Source organism: Haplochromis burtoni, unplaced genomic scaffold (assembly GCF_018398535.1).
Source record: "Haplochromis burtoni strain Fernald_Lab_line unplaced genomic scaffold, NCSU_Asbu1 Contig_52, whole genome shotgun sequence".
Classification (NCBI taxonomy): Eukaryota; Metazoa; Chordata; class Actinopteri; order Cichliformes; family Cichlidae; genus Haplochromis; species Haplochromis burtoni.
The window spans coordinates 139,553-158,341 of NW_024582413.1; the positions used below are offsets into that span (position 1 = coordinate 139,553).

The 18,789-nt window shown below is 44.0% G+C and overlaps 1 protein-coding gene across 2 annotated transcripts in view; it reads left to right on the top strand.

Annotated features, from left to right (window-relative positions):
• Window positions 1–3,082: 3,082 nt before the first annotated feature.
• arhgap23a (Rho GTPase activating protein 23a) overlaps window positions 3,083–18,789 on the top strand; it is a 66,921-nt gene continuing 51,214 nt past the window's right edge. The window contains exon 1 of one of the 2 annotated variants that reach the window (XM_005921896.3): window positions 3,083–3,514. In XM_005921896.3, the coding sequence (XP_005921958.1) occupies window positions 3,506–3,514 (9 nt within the window). In that variant the 5' untranslated portion in view covers window positions 3,083–3,505. Of the gene's footprint in view, window positions 3,515–12,462; window positions 16,824–18,789 lie in introns of those variants that run through there. The other variant, XM_005921893.2, reaches the window with a different exon arrangement.

An 18,789-nucleotide genomic window follows, 5' to 3' on the forward strand; every position in this document is an offset into this window, starting at 1 on the left:
CTGTTGTGGATTTTTGTGCCAGATGCTCTCCTGCAGATGGTGCTGTTGACCTATAGCAGGCTGTGGGGCCTGACCTGAGAGCAGCTTATCTGTAAATAGATCAGAACAATCCAGATGCATATATGGAACAACAGGTTACAGGAGGTGGGTGGATAAAGAAAATACTCACGTGAAGTTTTTCAAGTTGATCACAAAAATGCTTGAATTCCAGCTAAAGGCATATTTTAGTCGCTACTCAAACCAAAGTGTACTGTTACACAAAACAGGATTTATTCAGAATTTTCTATTTTATCAACAGATGAAGGCTCCTCTGTCTTATTTCTCAATGAGGACTCTTGAACATTTGCATCTCTCTGCAAGGTCACAGGTCAGCTTCTGCATAACAGTGGATGTCTTACCCTAACAATTATTTTTAATGAATCCTGAAAACACGTTGTAATGTTTACTCCTTTAAGTTATATGAACTTAAGCTAGTTAAGCTAGATTAGCACAAAGTGTAGAAACATGGTAACATGGCTAACCAGGTTCACCCCTTACTCAAAACGTTTAACCTGTATGAATTACACAAATATAACATAATATGTTAATTGGCGAGCTGTAGAGTTGCTGGAATGTAGATTTAGTTTAGCTTTTTTTCCTGCTTTGTTCTCACTTTTATGCTAAGATAAGCTAAATATCAGTAGCCATGCAGTGTAAACATAAACTGTAGCAATTTCAATCATATCCTTTCTGAAACTATATAAATCTATTTCCTAAATGTTAAACTGGGATGCATCAGAGTCGACCCTGATGAAAGCGTTGGTCAGTCAATAAAGTTGTTCCTCTTCCCTTAGGTGTTGCTGGAGTTCCTGCATTGTGAATTGTTTCATCCTCTCCATGCACCTTGGAAGTAGGTGAAGTTGTGCCAGAAATTTTTGCTCTAAATGTTAAACTACTCATTAATTCATTCCTTCCCACCTCCTCAAAGCACTTAGCTAAAGTTTCTCCCACATAGGCAGATAGAGCCCCTCTGGGGAATGATCAGAATTCCTCTGCTGATAGTATAAGCTACCGCTCTCACCATTACAATACACCCACTGTTTTATCAGAGAGCACACACACACACACACACACACACACACACACACACACACACACACACACACACACACACACATGTGCAGTCATTTTACTTCAAACAGCATCTTTGGCACGGCCAGATCAAATGACACTGCAGCAAGCTGACACTACACTTGTGAGTCTTCATCTGGGTTAGAAAGAGAATGAAGCATTGAAGCTGGACTAAAGGAAAGATTTCAATCACACTCCTGTTCGCCTCATATCAGATTGTGTCACAGCTATGTTTTGTGTCCCCTGAAGCTCGACAGGCCAGAAACAGGTGCTCTTTTGTTTCTCAGCTGCAGAGACCTTGACTTTCCCCCGGAGCCATAGTTGTGGTCTAATGCAGTAACACAGGACATTTATATGTGCTTATAATTACTTTAAAAGGAGAAAAAATAATCTATATAGTACCCTAGCACTGCTACAGCTGCTGACAGCATTCCTGGCATTCCCGAGGATATTTCGTTGTCTTTTATATTTTTGCTTAATTCTCTGGATAGCTGGAAGAATGTGCACAACATTACATCATGTCCAGATGCTTCCGGTGCAGACTTTGATGGCTGAAATGTCATCGATTTAAAACCTAAATGTTTTTAGGATTTAAAGAAAAAATAACGTGGTTCGTTTTAGACAGAACATTTTTTTGATGCTTTTTTTCACCTTGTTCTCCATTTGTCAACTCTGCAGCTTAAAAAAATGAACCTAAGGAGCCTTTCTGGGAAATAAACTGTAAGTAATCAGTCACTGGAAGAGAACTGGGAGCAAACTGAACACAACACAATCATAAAACACATCAAGTCGTTGAGTGGGAATAACAAATAATATAAGGAAAGACTTTCCCGATGTGAAGTTTCCTTTTAAATTAATCCTGCACAGTTATGGAAAGCCAGGAGGAACACATGCACATCGACAGCGTAATGCATAAACTACTGCCTGCTTAAATAAAGGATAATAAGTTTACATCTTTTTCAAAAATCTCTATATTTCCATTCATGAAGGCGTCTCCTGATTTTAGATGGTGATGATAATAGATGTTGTGATATGATGAATCTAATGTATATGTATGTGTTCAAAGTTCAAATATCAGAACCCGCGTGACTAGATTGTAATAACATCTCGTATCTGTGGCACCTTTAACCTCCGGCAACTTTTTGCCAGTGAGCCGGAGTTTGGGATTGAGAGGATAGAGAGTGTAGTGATAATAATACAATAGGTGAAGATGGAGGGAGGTGGAGAGGATAGAGGCAGAGCAAATAAAGAAAAAAACAGGCAATGAAAGAAAAGAGAATGAGGGAAGGGAAATGGAGTGCCTCTGTGCTTATAGCCGTGGCCTTCAGTGTTAGAGTTCCTGTTGTTGTGGGGTGGGAGTTTCCCTCTGTGGCGGCAGTGAGGGAAATGGCAGAGGATGTCTTTTTCCTGGCTGACCAAGAATGCCCGGCTCTCGAGGTCTTTTCTCCTCTCGTGTGTGGCTTTTAGTCATTTTTTGCCAAAGTTTTTAGTGTTAATAATACAAACATCTCACCACAAACTCCTCGTTTTCTTTTCATTTCATTTGGAACACTGATGCGTTGCGGGTGAACTATTTTCTCCCTGGGGGCACGGGGATATCTGCTCTTAAACGCCCAACAGATCCTGACAACAGATTGGACTACACGTCCCAACATGCTCCCCTCACAATAGGAGGCGGGGGCCATAAATCCTGCCAGCCAATGGTTTTACGTGAAGGGGTTCTGTGGTTGGTGAGCTGCACGGGCAGCTGTTGTCAATGGCAACAGAGGTTTGCAGGGAAGCATGAGCTGGACAGCTGGTAGAGGGTCCTCTGCTAGGAGTCACATGAGCTCCCGGCAGCCAATCTCATGCCTTCCGCCTTCCTCTATCGGCTGCTTCTTCTCGCTCATTTGCTGTTCTGGTTCTCTTCAGCTGCAGCAGGAGGGGGAGGGGAGATGGAAGAAGAGGAGGGAAGTGGAGACAGGGAGAGGGAGGGAAAGGAGGCGAGGCCAGCGTACACAGGGAACGAGTGAAAGAGAACGAAAGCGGAGAGCGGGAGTCTCTTCCTTCTGTGTGGCCATCAAGCAGAGAGGCGAGAATTGGACGTGCACACTGTTTCCCCTCTAGCTGTCACCCAGAGCGGCAGGGGAAGAAGAGGAAACAGAGACAAGGACAAAAGATGAGTGTCTAGCTGGATGTTTCAGGCTGTCACACTCAGAGACAGAGTTATGCCTGTGTGGAGAGGCGAAGCAGCAGCAGCAGCGCTCGGCTGCCAGGCTGCCTCGCCTGTGTGACGAGAGCAGGACTGCATTTCTGCTGGGAATACTAAACCAGGAAAAGAAAAGAGAGAAGACAGGCAGCCGGTGATCTTGTGCCATGACTGGGAAGAGGAGGAGGGAGGAGACTCGTTGAAATCATGGACCAGGTGAGGATGGAGATGAGGAGGAGGGGAGGGAAGGAAGTGAAGGGGAAGTGAAGGGGAACACCACCTTTAATGTGCTCCACATATCCACACCTCTCTGACACAAAGCACGCAGCGCAGACGCAGCAGTGGCTCCTGGTTTATTCATAACATGCATCACAACTGTTTTCATTCCCTCGAGGCAAAAACCAACTGCACAGCATGCTGCCGAACCCACGGTGTGTGTTTTCTGATTCACCCCCGGCGAGCTGGTTTTCACTCTGAGTGGGTGGGGAGGGGGGGGAGAGGCCGGGCCGGCAAAGGTGTCGCCACCGGCAAGTGGCAGGCCTCTGGAGAGATGACACAGTTCAAAACATCACCGGCTCATATCTTAGGTGAACACTTTGGAGATGAGCAACAGAACAGAATGAAAACAGGGGTGTGGCTGATTTTTACAGGATAACATGTCGTGAAGCGAGTGGCACCTTCACCTAGAGTCAGACAGGAAGGAGTAAGGGGATGGGATGTCGTGCAACAGTGTTCACATCCAGAGCGTTACTGATAGAGACCGAGGCAAGCCGAAATATTGTGTACTCATGTCACAGCCTTTGCAATAGGTCTCATCGCCTGCGCCACATGTTTACTCAGCGCTGTAACTTGATGCATGTCGAATGTCCCTCTCTTGCGCCCTAAACAGACAGTGTTTGTGACTGCTTTGGTGTATTTTATGACCTGTTTCTCAGAGCTCTGTTTGCAGGCTGATTGCTGCAGCTGTCTTTTGGTGTTGTCTCCACGGTGGAGGCGAGCAGCTGCTGGTAGTTTAGCAAAATGATGGATGGTTTAGAGGAGCAGAGACAAGAAGCAACACCAATCAAGTCTCCCTCCCTCTCGTATCTCGCCTCCATTGCCCTCAAATGTGTCTCCTGCTCATTGATTACCTCATCCCCCGTGTCCACCCTCCCCCTGTCTCACTCTGTTGCTTTGCGTCCTCTCTTCTCCTGAGAGGGGATCTGGTGTGAGCATCAGGTTTGTGATGAAGAAGAGGAGGGATTACGGGCGTAAATAGGTGACACACCCAAAGCCCAGCCCTTGCCTCGGGGTTAATTATTCATGCTGTCCATGGGTGGGGGCGTGCCTGTCCTGTATGTGTCTGCCTGCTCAGGTTGGGGTGATGTTAGCCCCCTTGGTACAGCAGGGATGATGTCATGACTGCTGCTAGCCAGACAGTCAGAGTGTCTTTGTTATTGTGGGTGGAGATATACTTAGAGGCAGGGGTATAAGCTAGCAACCCAAGCAGCAAACTTCAGGTAGTAACAGAGAGCTCACGATGTGTTTGGAGGACCTAAAAATGTCACGTATGACTTATTAACCAAGTCTTACACACACATTCTCATGAAAAGTATCAGTTCACCTTTGCAACAACAATGACAAAAAAAGAGAATGGTGTCACTTACTGTGCAGTATAGCTCACAGGAAACAAAAACTATTTATAAGACTCCGCAGTGCTGTGAAATGCTGACACGGCGTGGCCTTGGTGCAGTGCTAAAGCTGGGTCAGTGTCATTTTAATAGATGGACTATATTGTGATGTAATGTATGATTATACAGTAGCACTTTCCTGTTCACATGACTGTGAAGCATTATCTGTTGTTTTTTGTTTCCTGGGTGTGTTTACAGTAAAGCAGCCGCGAGATGGTTCTTGGTACACAGTCTAAGTCTGAGAAACGTTTAGAGATACAGTGAGAGTTGGAAGCCTCAGCATGCACTAATGTCACCGTGTGGATGCAAAAGAGGCATGCGGGCTTTACTGCAGTCATCGAAAGGCTTGCAAAGTTTACACGGCATCGTCACACGCTTTTGTCCTTCTTTCTGTTTGTAGCTGTCTATTGAAGGACACGCATGTACATTCGCAGTGATAAGGAGGGCAGAGGCTCAGTGAGGGACAGGAAAAAGGCTTGTGAGATAAAGCGCCTGTGAGAGAGAATCCAGGGCAGCAGCGGGACACCTCTTACTCTCAGAGTCCGTCTGCGATGCATTCTTCTGTGTCCGAGTGTTGCCACGATCCTCATCCTCACTGCACTCTCTGGTTTTATAGGCTTCTAAATGTTCTTAGTTCAGAGCACCTCCTTCCATGAGGATGATTAAACTATTAGACTAACTGCAAATCAGCGTGGGTCATTAGTGCTTTGTGATCAATAGTCATTAAGGGAGACATGGGCAGGGCTTGTGGTGACTGCTGGCGTGCGAACTCGAAGGCCGGAGATGGAGTTGCATGACAGCATCCATCACGCAGAACCACATCACTCTTTCTACTGTAACATCCTTGGACTCCACTGGAGTAAATTTGCAGGATTCACAGTTTAAAGTAAACCTTATTTATCTTATATTAGGCCTTGGTGCACCTCCCCACACTTCTTCCACTCTCTAAAACAAGTTGTTTCAGCTCGTCTCCTTTTACGCCAACTCTCTTCTGATTGTCTGCATCTTGCAAACTAACTCTTGGTGCAGCAGGCGGTCTTAGTCGTGTGCCTGACATGGCTATATTAAGGATACCCACTATCTTTTTTTTATCATTCAAATCCAAGAGATGAACCCCCCCCCCCCAAAAAAAAATTATACTTTTGGCTCACCGGCACTACTTGCACATATGTTGAACTTATTATGTGAAACTTAATATGAGCAATCACAACTGCAGCTGTTTGTGTATGACAGAAAATAAGGCAGAGCATGATAGATACATTTAAAAGTGTGTCACTACATCAGAGGGAATCCCTGATACAACTGGATGAGGCACATTCATGTGGACAGGGGTGACGCTGTTGTGTTTGTGCTGCTGTCTGAGTACAGCTCCCTGGAGGCTCAGTAAAGGAGGCTGGGCGACATGTCTAACTTTAGTGTGTATATGTGTGCATATATATATATCTGTGTGTGTGTGTGTGTGTGTGTAAGTTCCTGTGGCTGTCAGCCAGAGTTATCTGGCAAATTGCTTTGTCTGTTTCCCATAGATGTGACTGAAATGGAATGCAGTCAGAATTAGCTCAGGGCAAAGCAGCAACGGAGGGAGATATTTTATGAGAGTGAAAGTGTGTGTGCCTGTGTGTGTGCGTGTTAGGGAAGAAAGGGTCTTATTAGGTTACAAATGAGATAGTGAGAGAGAATGTAAAAGACAAATGTGTGAGAGGAATGGATAAAGAAAAAGAAGGAGTGTGTGTGTGTGTGCTTCATGGTAGAACAGGTGGTCTAATCTGATGTCCCGCCCATGGCACCCCGAGGCCTCCTGTCTACAGCCCTTCAGTCTTTGCACTCTGAAGAATTTCTCACCGCGGGGCAGCAAACAGTGAGAGACTGTTAAAGATCAACTTTGAATGTGCGCTTGCATCCAAGCTGAAATCGAACAGTCACCAGACGTGATATTAAAACCACGGCCACAAAAACAGCTCTGACCTACCCTGACCTATCAGAGCAAGGAGTCGGGACCTCTGTCTGGCGGCAGATCCTCTTATGGATGCTTGTTATAGCTGGTTATGTTTTCTGTGTGTTGAAGTAGTGTGAAAGACCCAGAATTTGTCAGCAGCGTTTTTGCATTCTGCTAAGATGATTAATGCTATTCATTCATACAGTCATTCAGTGTTTATATTGATATTTTTACCCATGTTTAGAGCTTCTCTGGTCTCAGTATGAGTTCTGTAACACTGAGTGGAGGGGAGTTACAATGACATATATCCACACTGCTGTAGGAAAGCAGAGTTCACAGAGGTACATAGTTCCTTGCAGACATTTATGGTAAAAATGGCTGTCGCCATATTATGCACAGTCTCTGCAGCAGCAAGAAGGCTCCAGTACTACTACATGCTTATCAGTGTAAAACTTTTCATGCAGGCTTCCATTTCATGTAAAATCAACCAAATCTATAAAAGGAAAAAATTAAACTAGAACCTCTCAGAACCTGTAGTCAGCTTCAGTTAGTTATATGTGGAGCAGCACAATGGTCTGCTCTCATTGTTAGCTCTGCAAAAGACTGGCAGCCAGCTGGATTAGGATCCACCCCCCGCCCACCCATGACCCTGAATTGGATAAGTGATTAAGAAAATCAATTGATGGGTGGGTGGCTGTAGTATATTTATCAAAGCTATGAAAAACATTGCTGTCATAGTAAAAGAAGCTCTATAGACCGAAGTCAGAAGAGACAAACAGAAGTCGTTTTATCATTTCCAGCATTTTCAATCTCTTGTAAATTTTTATGTACAGAAGCCGGCCACCAAACCCATTTTAAATCAACATTAAGCGTCACCATCCGAAGCTTAAATTCGGATTTTTTTCCAGCATGATTTTTTCTATAACTTTCCTTTGAGCCTGAATATGATGAAATGTGTGCATAATAGCATACTGTTAGCCTTTTTCCTTTAGGCATCCAACATCTTGGAAGAAGTGTGAGCTTTTGACCCACCTCTGTGTCTATACTGAGAGATGTAGCTCAGTAATTTTATCATAACATGAAGGTAATATTTCGCACAATTTGATTAAATATACAAAAGAAATTAACTTGTTCTGAGGGAGTCTAGAAGAAGCGGCTCGTTGATTTTTCAAAGAGAAAATTTTAGATTTGTATCTATTCTCTAGGCTCTATTTTTCCACAGAAATCCTTTCAACTCATTTTTAAGACATTTAAAATGCAGAAATGCATTTAAACATATATTGTAAATATCATGTTCATGTCAGGTATAAAGAGCTGTTTGTGCATGTGGAGTATCTTAGCACAGGGCTCATGTTCTTAATTCAGTTGAATTTTTAAGGCTGGAGATAACCAACTGTTCGAGGCCAGCAGGCAAACAATGCACAGATTGTCCCGTGAAAGAAAGTAGGACACCCATCTCCAGCAAGTAAACATCTCCCGCTCAGCTTAGGACCTCAACCTCAATGCACTTAAGTGGCAAGCAATGAATGCAGATGGCAGGAGCGGAGGGGGGGGCGTTCTCCCGCAGGGGTCAAAGGTTAGCCAGTGTGGCTAAAGCCCTTCCTGTCAGCAGCACTTTGCATCAGTCCAGCCCACGTCAGGGAACGGCAGGATGATGACACGGGACGAGAGCAGCTGAGCAGGGATAAACCAGCCAAAACAGAGGAATGAGGTTTATCGGTTGCATTGGGAGACCGTCCAATTAGGAAGCCATTTGAGTCCAATTTAACCTAATGGGCCTGTTTGGCGTGCTCAGTTATCAGTTTGACATGTTTTCGACTCCCTATCTATTCCCACTCCTGCTCTGTCATCCTTGAGTCTCAGAGCAGCTGACTTCAGTGGTTGAGGTGCTGCACGAGTATGTCAGTCTGTAATGAACAGCTGCTGTTTCATTACTTTGATCATCTAACAAGCTAAATGGATGCTCTAAAGTTACTGGGCGCCACGGCAGCATATCAGTAATGACCTGAGCTTCATGACCCGCTGACCTCTTGGCCTATTCTCCTTCATTCACCGCAATGACCCGACTCTATCACATCATGAGTTCAGACTCTCTTGTTGTATTTTGTGGCTCTCGTGTCCAGAATAAACTGTTCCCTTCCCCGTTTCTCACATGGCCACATATTTCTTTCCATTTTTAGGGCTCATTAAAATCCTTGTCATCACTTTAAATCACATGAAACCCCATAGATGGGAATAAAATGAAAAACTCATCTGAGATACATGCAAGGACCTAATTTTGTTTTTATTCTCCACCCTCATACTGTATCTCACCATCTCTTGTAGGTATGGAGCCCCCTTGTGGCATCCAGATGCCACTGTGGCTCATTTTCTATCTTTCAGGGTTGGGAGCGAGGATTATCTATTTAGGGAAATCTCTGTGGTGAGCAGCAAAGGAACAGATGGTTATCCTTTTACAGAAACCAACCTAGAATAAGACGATGTTTGCTTATTTTGTTATTAACAATGATGATGGTGCACATTTACATTAATTCCACGAGCAAAGTATATAATCCTCTCTGTCTTGGCCATTAAACACTGCAGGAAAAAAGTGTCACTTCTCAGTTTGTTATAAAAAGCACTGCCCTCATCCTCAGATTTATGGTTAATACTTGTAGATCAACATCTTTATTAGTGATCTGTGTTTTGGAAAACAGCGCTGACTTTCCTTTTGAATTCAAAGATTTTACAAGTGAGCAAATCCCCTCCTTTTATCTCAGTCTATGGCTTTAGTTCAGAAACGTGACAAAAGCATGTAACACATGTGATCCAACTGTTTTAAGCACTTATAGATGTTTATATTAAAAAAGTGGTGACCTCTCTGAAGGTTAGAAATCTGTCAAAACGTTTCTCTTGTGTGGTCTCACGTCTCCTCCGAAATGAGAACACCCTCCTTTAAGGCCATGTCTAGACAAACTTATCTCTGAGTTTTAAGGCCAGAGAAATGCTGGGATTAGGGTATGATCCCTTCAAGCGTACGGGATTATTCAGTTTACTGTATATACTGCAAGAGGTGTGGCTTTATGTGCACCACAAAGCAGATCTGTCATGGCCGTAAGGTCCTTGAGACGATTTTTCTTGCTGCTTCAGAAAGTCTGATGATGTTTGTGTTGTAGATTATAAGTTATGAAGACCTTGGGGGTGCTTGATTGTTCTGAACTGAGTTATTTATGGTAAAACGTGCTCCATCTTTTTGTAATAAGTGCTTCTGTGAAGGCAGAGGATTAACTTCAAAGACTCAGATCCAAAGACAAAACACACTTTAATCCCCTAAATGTTTTAGGAGAAGGAAATAGTCGTCCTAAGATGCCCAAAATACTAAAGTCTAAGGATGTGACCATGTGACGTTAAGTTACAGGACTTTTTATAAATGTATGAAAATAAGGAACAAACATTTGCCTCTGGATCTGGAGCTTATGTCATTCTATTAATATACGAGTTATTTCTGGATCCTACTGATTCATCGGTAACCAGCAGAGAAATCTGGTGCAAACATGTTGAATGATATTGCACTCACTGATTCCCGAATGCGACTGGAAAACATATCTCATCGTCCGAGCTCATTGCCATTGTTTTCCCTCATGCCACAGGAAGTGATATGAGAGAGAGGAAAAAGATCTGTGAAAGGTAAAGAGGCAGCAGACACATTCAGCCAGCAGGAAGGAAACTCCGTGCTCTGCTACTGGAACCATGAGTGTCTGTTTATTTTATTTCTCTGTCTCTCAGAAGAGATTTAAGGGAAAAGAAGAGGTTGTCCTTTTGAAGAATGTGTGCCAAGCATTTATAGTAACAGTGGCCATTTATAGAAATAGTGGAAACCCCTGGAAGCTATTTCAGCCCTTGTTGTTTTTTGTATTTGTCTGGAACTTTGAGGAATAAATTGATGGGGAGACACACTGGCGATCTCAGGATGCTAATTCTCCACTCATGTGTACTGACACTAACACCTGAACATCGATTAGTCTTCTTGTTAGACTCTGGGCATTTCCTTCTCTTTGTTCCTTTATCTCAAACACTCCCGCATGGCTGTTCTTATCAGCTGTCTCCATGTTAAGGCCTGCTTCTGTATCAAAAAGAAAACTCCAAGAAGTTGAGGTCCAGCAGTTCATGAGTAGAGATGAGATAATGTATAAGCTTGTACAGGAAGATGGGACTTAAACTCTCTTTACAAAAGGCTTATATGCATAAAAACCCATAAACCTCTATCTTTGATACAAAGGGTTCTTTTTGGAAACTGGATCGTGCACTATATGGCGTATCAGCATGTCCAGTGTAAACCCCAGGCTAGCAGTAGTGTGTGGCTTGCATGTGTGTGTGTGTCTGCAATGAGTCACTCTCTCCATCCTACACCCAGCTCAATGTCTGCTCCAGCAACAAAAGCTCTGAGCCTAACCTGTCTCTACCTTTGCAGATTGGGTGCCCACAGGCCTTTAGTTGTTTATAGAGGAATGAGCGAGGCAGCTGCAAGAGCGAGTGGGGATTACAGTGAAATGTAGAGATGGGTGAGGGAGGCCTACAGGTCAATAGAGAAACAAGGAAAAGAGTACATGCTATGTTATAATATCAAGGAGGTTCGTTACTGACCATAGCTACAAAAAACAAAACAAAACAATGAGCTTTCAGTGTGCCAAGCTGTTGTTCCCTCTGCTCTTGGTGTAAACCTAAAGCTTTCTGGGCATTACCTGACAGAGGGGCATCAAACGAACTGGTAATTCAACAGTCGTGACTACGCTCCATCCCTAGCACCTAGTTCCCAAAATACCTGTGATGTTACCTACTTGGTCCGTCTAATAGTGAATTCAAATTGAGCAGGTTAATAGTGAGAACAAGTGTGAAGCAGACTATCTTCTGATGTGAGGAAGGGCAACAATGTTTCTCCCAGAGTTGAAGTTCATTTGGGAAAACGGCTGTTTATTATTTTTCGACAAGCACAGTACAGAATGACAGGAAATGAGCAGAGAAAAGGGAATAGCTTGCAACTTTTGGGAACTGAAATATGACCATTGCACAATCTTAGTCTATATATGCTTATCCATATTAATAAAAACATTACTAACACTTTCCCTGTTAACCTTCCTGTAAACCCCGTTACCACTTACAAATGACGTCACATTCATCCGTGTCAATCTCTTTAAGCATGCAGAAATAAATGGAAACCAAGTGCTGCAAAATGGCTACAAAATCCAAAAGCACAAATGAAAGGTCTGCATCATTTTGTAAATGAAGCTCTTAGAAATCAGTGTAGCGTGAATAGAAAGCATCTTCTGAATGGGGTTCAGTCGCTTGGCACAGCATCAAGCGATTACAAAAGCTGCGGCAAAGGCTGCAATTCAGGCTCGGTGTTTAACTACTTTTATTTATGTAGCGGTATGCGGTACAGTTACAGTCCCTCTCTGTCCGTTTAAGCTGCCTGGTCAGCTGTTTCCTCCTCTCGTGCCAGTTGTCCGGCCAGACAAAGAGGACTCCTCTGTCATGCGGGGGTGGGGGCGGGGGTGTGGGGGTCATGGCTCTGGTTGGAATCCATGGGGTCACCGCACTCCCTCTCAAACTTCCCATAACACCCTTCAAAGGAGTGCCACGGGAGCTTTTATGTCTCAGAGTGAGACATACAGCAGAATTGCTTTCATAACTACATCTTACTCACACATACATAAATATTTCAACCTGTCTCTTTCTCATCTTTGACACCCACGTTGCAATCACACGCTCACATATGTTCAGATGTGCTTAGCAATGAGCAGCTGAGAGAATTACTACATCGTAAGCATATGGGAGGTCAATTTTTAGGTCATGTTTCACGCTATCAAACCGAGAACATGTTAATCAGCCTTTTATTACATTTGAAACAAGGATTTAAAGACGGTTACTCTTTATAATAGATTTGAAAGCGAGTGGGAGATAGTGTACCTTGGCAGGATTTCCACAATGTTTCCTTTTGGCTCTTAGCAGTAGGAAAACCCTCCAAGTACCATCGTTAAATGCAACAGTATCAAGGAGACGGATATAGAGCGACTCTGTAGAAGCTTAAGGAGAACGATGTTGAGAAGTTCTGGCAACTAGACTCCTCAGACATGAAGTAAGCGTGTGCAGAGGGCGTTACGGACATTTACTGAGAGGCTGGGCACAGTAACTTAGGGGAAGTGAAGTGAAATAGAGGAGATATGAAAGAATTAGGAGATAGAAGCCTTGGGCGTGAGGACTGGGCGGGGTTAGCTTGGAATAAATGGAGTGATAACAATGAATAGTAGCATCCTATTGCACAAGCTGTGCGAGGTGGCCTAGAATGGTATGAGGAATGCCCACCCACCATTCCATCCATCCGTCCTGCCGCCTTTACAGCCTCAGCCAGGCAGCGTCGGGCCAGCGGAGGGAGGCGGGAGTTGAGGGGTGGGGGAGCGGTCGAGCGAGCAAATAGGATGATGGTTGTTTATGGGTTGGTCCCACAAGGCGTCGGGCTGTGTGCGCGATTATGTAACGGCTGAGGAGAGGCTCTGGATGCTCTCTGCTCATCCCCAGCTGACCCTCGAGGGAAAGAGATTGGGGAGGGAGGGGTGTCGCCTCACATCACAGTCACAGATCGGGGCTTACTCAGTCAGTCGTGGGGGACATACCCAGCGCCTGAGGATGTGTGTCAGTGAGTAAGCCCGACTCAGGGATGTGTTAGCCGTCAAGTGCAGGAGAAAAAAACGCTTTCTTCTGCCTGCACTTACTACTCCTTCCTGTCCTTCAACAACAACCTTTTATAGCCACCTGCTCAGATATAACACACAGCACCTCAAGTACACAAATCTTTCTCTCCCCCTCCCTCCCTTGCTGCACCTCTTTACTCTCAGCCTACCAGCAGCCATCAATAATAGAAAGCCCATTTTGCTTGCCTGACAGGGAAATTAATGTGTTGCGTGACTGTGGATCTGCATGCAATATGGGATAAGATGTGGACAAGCCCCAACTCAGGAGGGGTCTCCAACATAGGATCGCTCTTCCCACAGAAGAATGTCACGGCAAAGACTGATTTATGCCTCCGATTGCTTGAATTAAAAACATACTGACCGCAGAAAGAGGCTGCAGAGTTAGATCCTGATCCCAGGTCAGAGTTAAGATATAAAGTGTCCAGCTGCACATCCCTCACACTCCATGAAACCCCCCTTTCCCCACACCAGAAACCAAGCTTTGTGAACCAGACCGTCTGCACCATTACCCTTCTTACTCTCGGAGACCATCTGCCCTTCTCTCCCACCTTAAGACGGGGATACTCCAGCTAAGTCTCTTGCTCCGCCATGGTGGATTTACAGACAATCTGATATTCACTGAAACTACTCTGACCGCTGTAGATGTGTAACCTGGGGGTGGATTTAGGACACATATGGTAATTGTCTGTGTCAAATGAGGGATGAGTGAAGGTCATAGCTCTGGCTTTCAAAGAGTGTCCCCTGTAAGCTTTTGGCAGGGATTGTGTGTCTCCAGGCAGGCTTGAAGCAGAGGTTGGAGTCCATGAATGGAGACTGAGCAGACATGCAGAGATGAAAGCTGAATTGGCAGCTGTGGCTCTTGGCGTGGGAAGAGTCCCGTAAGCGGCTTTTTCCCACTATGATTCCAGTTGGTTTCCTCACAGGCAAGGAGGTTTTGAAGTGGCTCCCTGATACTCATACCCCTTCAGAGTAATAGCAGCCACATGGGTCCGCCCCCCACCCCTAGCTTTGAGTCATCACAGCAGCCAAAGACCCCAGTCTCAACAATTTTATCTTCTTTTTAAAAAAATTGTATTTATTTTTTATCCATAGCTCGTGCTGAAGTTTTTATTTGCACTTTATATGATGCCATGGAGCATATGTAGTTACACTGTATCCTCCTGGCGGCAGACTACACTTCCTTTTGTACTTATGAGTAAACTTCCTCTGACTACATCTATTGATTCACATGAACTGCATCCAAAAATACAAATCTCAACACTTTTCCGAGAATACACAGACTGCTCTGGGTGGGAAAAGAATTAGAACAGCTATCAATGAATTATCCTTTCAGGCTTTCTTTAGCCTTTTTTTCCTGTCATATCCACATTCCCGAGATTCTTGCTACTCCTGAAATTATACCTAATGCATTGTTTTCCCAACCCTGTGGTTAATTTTACAGTAAATACACATTGGGACGTTGCTTTTCTGTGTGATCTATGATGATTAGGCAGCTAACTATTTGTTTAAGCAAAATGCCAGAAACTGACTCACTCATTTCTTTATCTAAATCTGAATATTTGCTGTTTAATTGAGCTCTGTTGAATAAAGTGAGTATTTTGTGGGTTTGAACACGTCACCTTGGGTTACAGAGGTGATTTGGTTCCCTTATGACAACATTCACAGTACAATTTAATCAATAAGACGTAATGTAGAGTCAGACAAATACTTGTAGTGCCTACTGTAGTTTACGTTTTAGACATTTTAAGGGACAGACTGTGTCAGACTGTGATATTGTTGACATTTCATAGGTTCAGCAAAGAAATAGGATGTTTATATTGTATGTTTTGTTTTTATACTTCATAGGTCAGCGATAAGTGGTTTAACAAACAACAACAAATTCCTCAGTTACAAGGAGTGGACTGAAAGTGACTGAAATGGCAGCTGGAAAGCCAAAAGGAAAACTTGAAAGCCTGGAGAACTGTTGTTCAAGGCCACTGTAAAAGTTACAAGAAGGTCTGGCTCCTCGAAAGCAAAATATAAAGCAATGTGTAATAACTATACATTTACAGTCACTTTCCAGATTATAGGAGTGCGTTTAAATTTAAGTCCATCTTTATACAGTGAATTGAATATTTAGTAGGACATAAAACTTTTTAAAATAGCACCACATCAAAATGATGGAGCATAAAAGTGTTGCATATAAGAATACAACACTGGTTAGATCTAGTTTGTCAGGTCTCAACCGGGGATAAAGACGCAGTTTCACTTTTAATTTCACCGATAATTATTGTGACACAGTGACTTTTATACTGCTTTTGCATTTTCACAGTACTCGAATTCAGTTTCTAAGGTACTCCGATCAGAGCTGTGTTGGGTGTGCTTTTGGCTTGGAGCCCTCCTCTCGTTCAGCGCACAGCCAGAGGGAGCCCGCATGCTTCGCGTCTGCAGGGCGGAGCGCACAGATTTATCCAACGCACCCTCATTTAATTTGACTCTCTCCGTGTGAAGTTTAGTACTCTAAAACAGCTCACTTCCGGTGCAGATAGCAACCATAAAAGCTTAAAAACGGCTTTAAATCGACTAGATACCTTCTCTCAAACTCCTCCACGTTTAGAGCATTTCTATTGATGGCAAGTCCAAAATTGCCTCCCCCCCCCAGCGAATAAAAATATACTGTTAAATCTTACGATAAATGACTACAGCACTAATGTTTATCTACAGCTTCCAGAAATATTTTTCTTTTGGAAGTTGTTTCTTTGAATTTGGGAATTTGGACACATTCCTCTCTCCAGCTTTACTTTGAAGGCGGAGTCTCTTGGCTTCCTGTGCACCCCCTCTTTGTATTTTGATGCCGCTACAGTCAGTTTCCAGGCAGGGCGAGTTCGCAGGGACTTAGATATGTACAACTGATGCGGTCTGCCGGAAGAAGAAGGAGAAGAAAAGGAGGAGGAGGCGGAGGGGCAGCGCACCGGACTGCCCCAAACAACGGGAAAAGACTTGGGAGTTGTTTTTTTCCTTCTAGGAGGAAGGAAGCTGGAAAAGTGTCGAATATATAAGTTTGTGTTTGGAGCATTGTTACCCTCAGAGCTCCCCGTCTGCCTGTGCGGCAACAAATCTGCCTCTCCTCGTTGCAGCCAAACAGTTTCTGCTGTCCAATGAATGGAGTTGCTTTTTGCCTTGTTGGAATACCTCCCTACTCTGAGAACCACGTAAGTACGCCGAGCTGACAGTGTGGTCCTGCTCCTTACTTGTCGTTAGAGGTATTGATACTTGGACATATTGCGCTGTGGAGCGGTGCGCGCTCGGGCCGGTCAGAGAGCGTGATTTCCTAAGAGGATTAACTGTAGTTTACATAGCCACTGTGTACACACACACTCACAGTCATACTGTACAGAAACTAAGTGTTTGATCAGAGTTTTTCTGCAGCTTTTGCGTCGCTGCTGTGGACGCAAGTGGTGCGCAAAGAAATGAATTTAATCAGCCGCTTTACGAAAGCGAACGTCCCATTTTACGCCCGGTGGGTTCAGTCTTTTGTCCGCGTCTGGACTGCATCGGGACGCGGAGGAGCTGTCAGTCCAGACGGGACGTCCCAAATGGGGATGGTGCGTCACTCCTCCACTAGTATCGAGCTTCTCCTCATAAATCAAACATATTAATCACGCGGATTTGGCTGCATGGGGAGTCTTAATTGATTTAGCTCCATCAGGGGATGCTACCTTTAATCAAAACTGGTGGTCTGCTGCTTTTAATCTGTTACAAATAAGCTGTAAAGTGGTGGGAGATGACTGCTGACACACGAAGTGGTGGTGTAACAGTAAATGAGAAGATGGGAAAGGTGTGACTTGGTCTCAATAAGCATCACAAGATACCGCAGCCACCATCACTCACTTACAGCAGCTGTTTTAAGCCTGCAGAGATATACATGCAATGGTAAGTTGTTTTTTTTTCTTCTCCTGAGCAATGCTCTGGATGTCTGTTGGTGTGGCTCTGGAGCTGTGCATTGAAGCACTCATAGTGAAGTCATGATGTGAGAGGAGAGGTCTGCTTGCATGTGTGTGTCTGCTCAGATTTAACCTCTGAGGGTCCTTATCATCTTGTGTGATATGGCTCCACGGTGAAAATGCAGGACTAGCAGATATTTCCTGTTCTTTGGTAAATTGCATTCATCTTTGTGTTTAACAGGGTGGCGAGGTTATGTTTGCCAGTATCTCTGCTGTGTGTTGCAATATTGCTCTGAAATCATCAACCTCCGCTGTCACTCTCTAAGCTTGCTAAGTACACGAGGCTCCGAGCCCTCTCAGCAGTACCTCATCCCTGCTGTTCTGCCCCGGTGCTGGAGTTGTACAGATTCTCTCAGCTGTACTGGACACTGAAAGACAAGAGTTCACGTTTAAAGAGCTACAGGATCCACATTAGGTGGCACAAGTCAGAAGACTGCAGTTCATGTTCTGTTTGGTTGGTTTGTGTTTTGCACTTTGTGTTGCTATTTATGTTAACTTCCACTCAGCAGTTAGATTCAGACACCAAAAACTACTTGGTTTAGTTTAGAAAAAAATGTTATTTGGGTTGAAAAGCTGACATTAACCTTGTATGTTGAAAAATGACATTGTCTTTAAATATTATTTATTTATTTCTATGAATGAATTCAGAGCGAAAAACCTGTCTTACTATTTCCTAAACCCAGTGATCCCAGATCAAACTCCCATGGCACCAAGTGTGCATGCATTTTTAAAGCCGGCTCAATGCGGACTACAGATTAATATAAGAAAAACAACTTGTGCATTCCTGATCTACACAGCTGCGTTCGGTTTACTGGCCGGGTGCTGTGTGTGTCTGCTCAGATTTAACCTCTGAGGGTCCTTATCTCCCTGAAATAGCAGATATTTGCTTTTGTTCTTTGGTAAATTTCATTCATCTTTGTGTGTGTTTGACAGGGTGACGAGGTTACGTTTGCCAGTGTCTCTGCCGTGTGTTGCAATATTGCTCTGAAGGAATCAACCTCCGCAGTCACTCAGTCTTGCTGTAATTAGGAATTTGTCTGTTTTTATAGCTCGGCTCTACATTTTTTCCCTCCTCTCTGTTCTTGCAGAGTTTATCACCTCCAGCAAAGAGCAACACTTCCTCTTGTGTGGTCGCACATTGATTGAGCCTCTGCTGTTTTATGTCACTGCAACA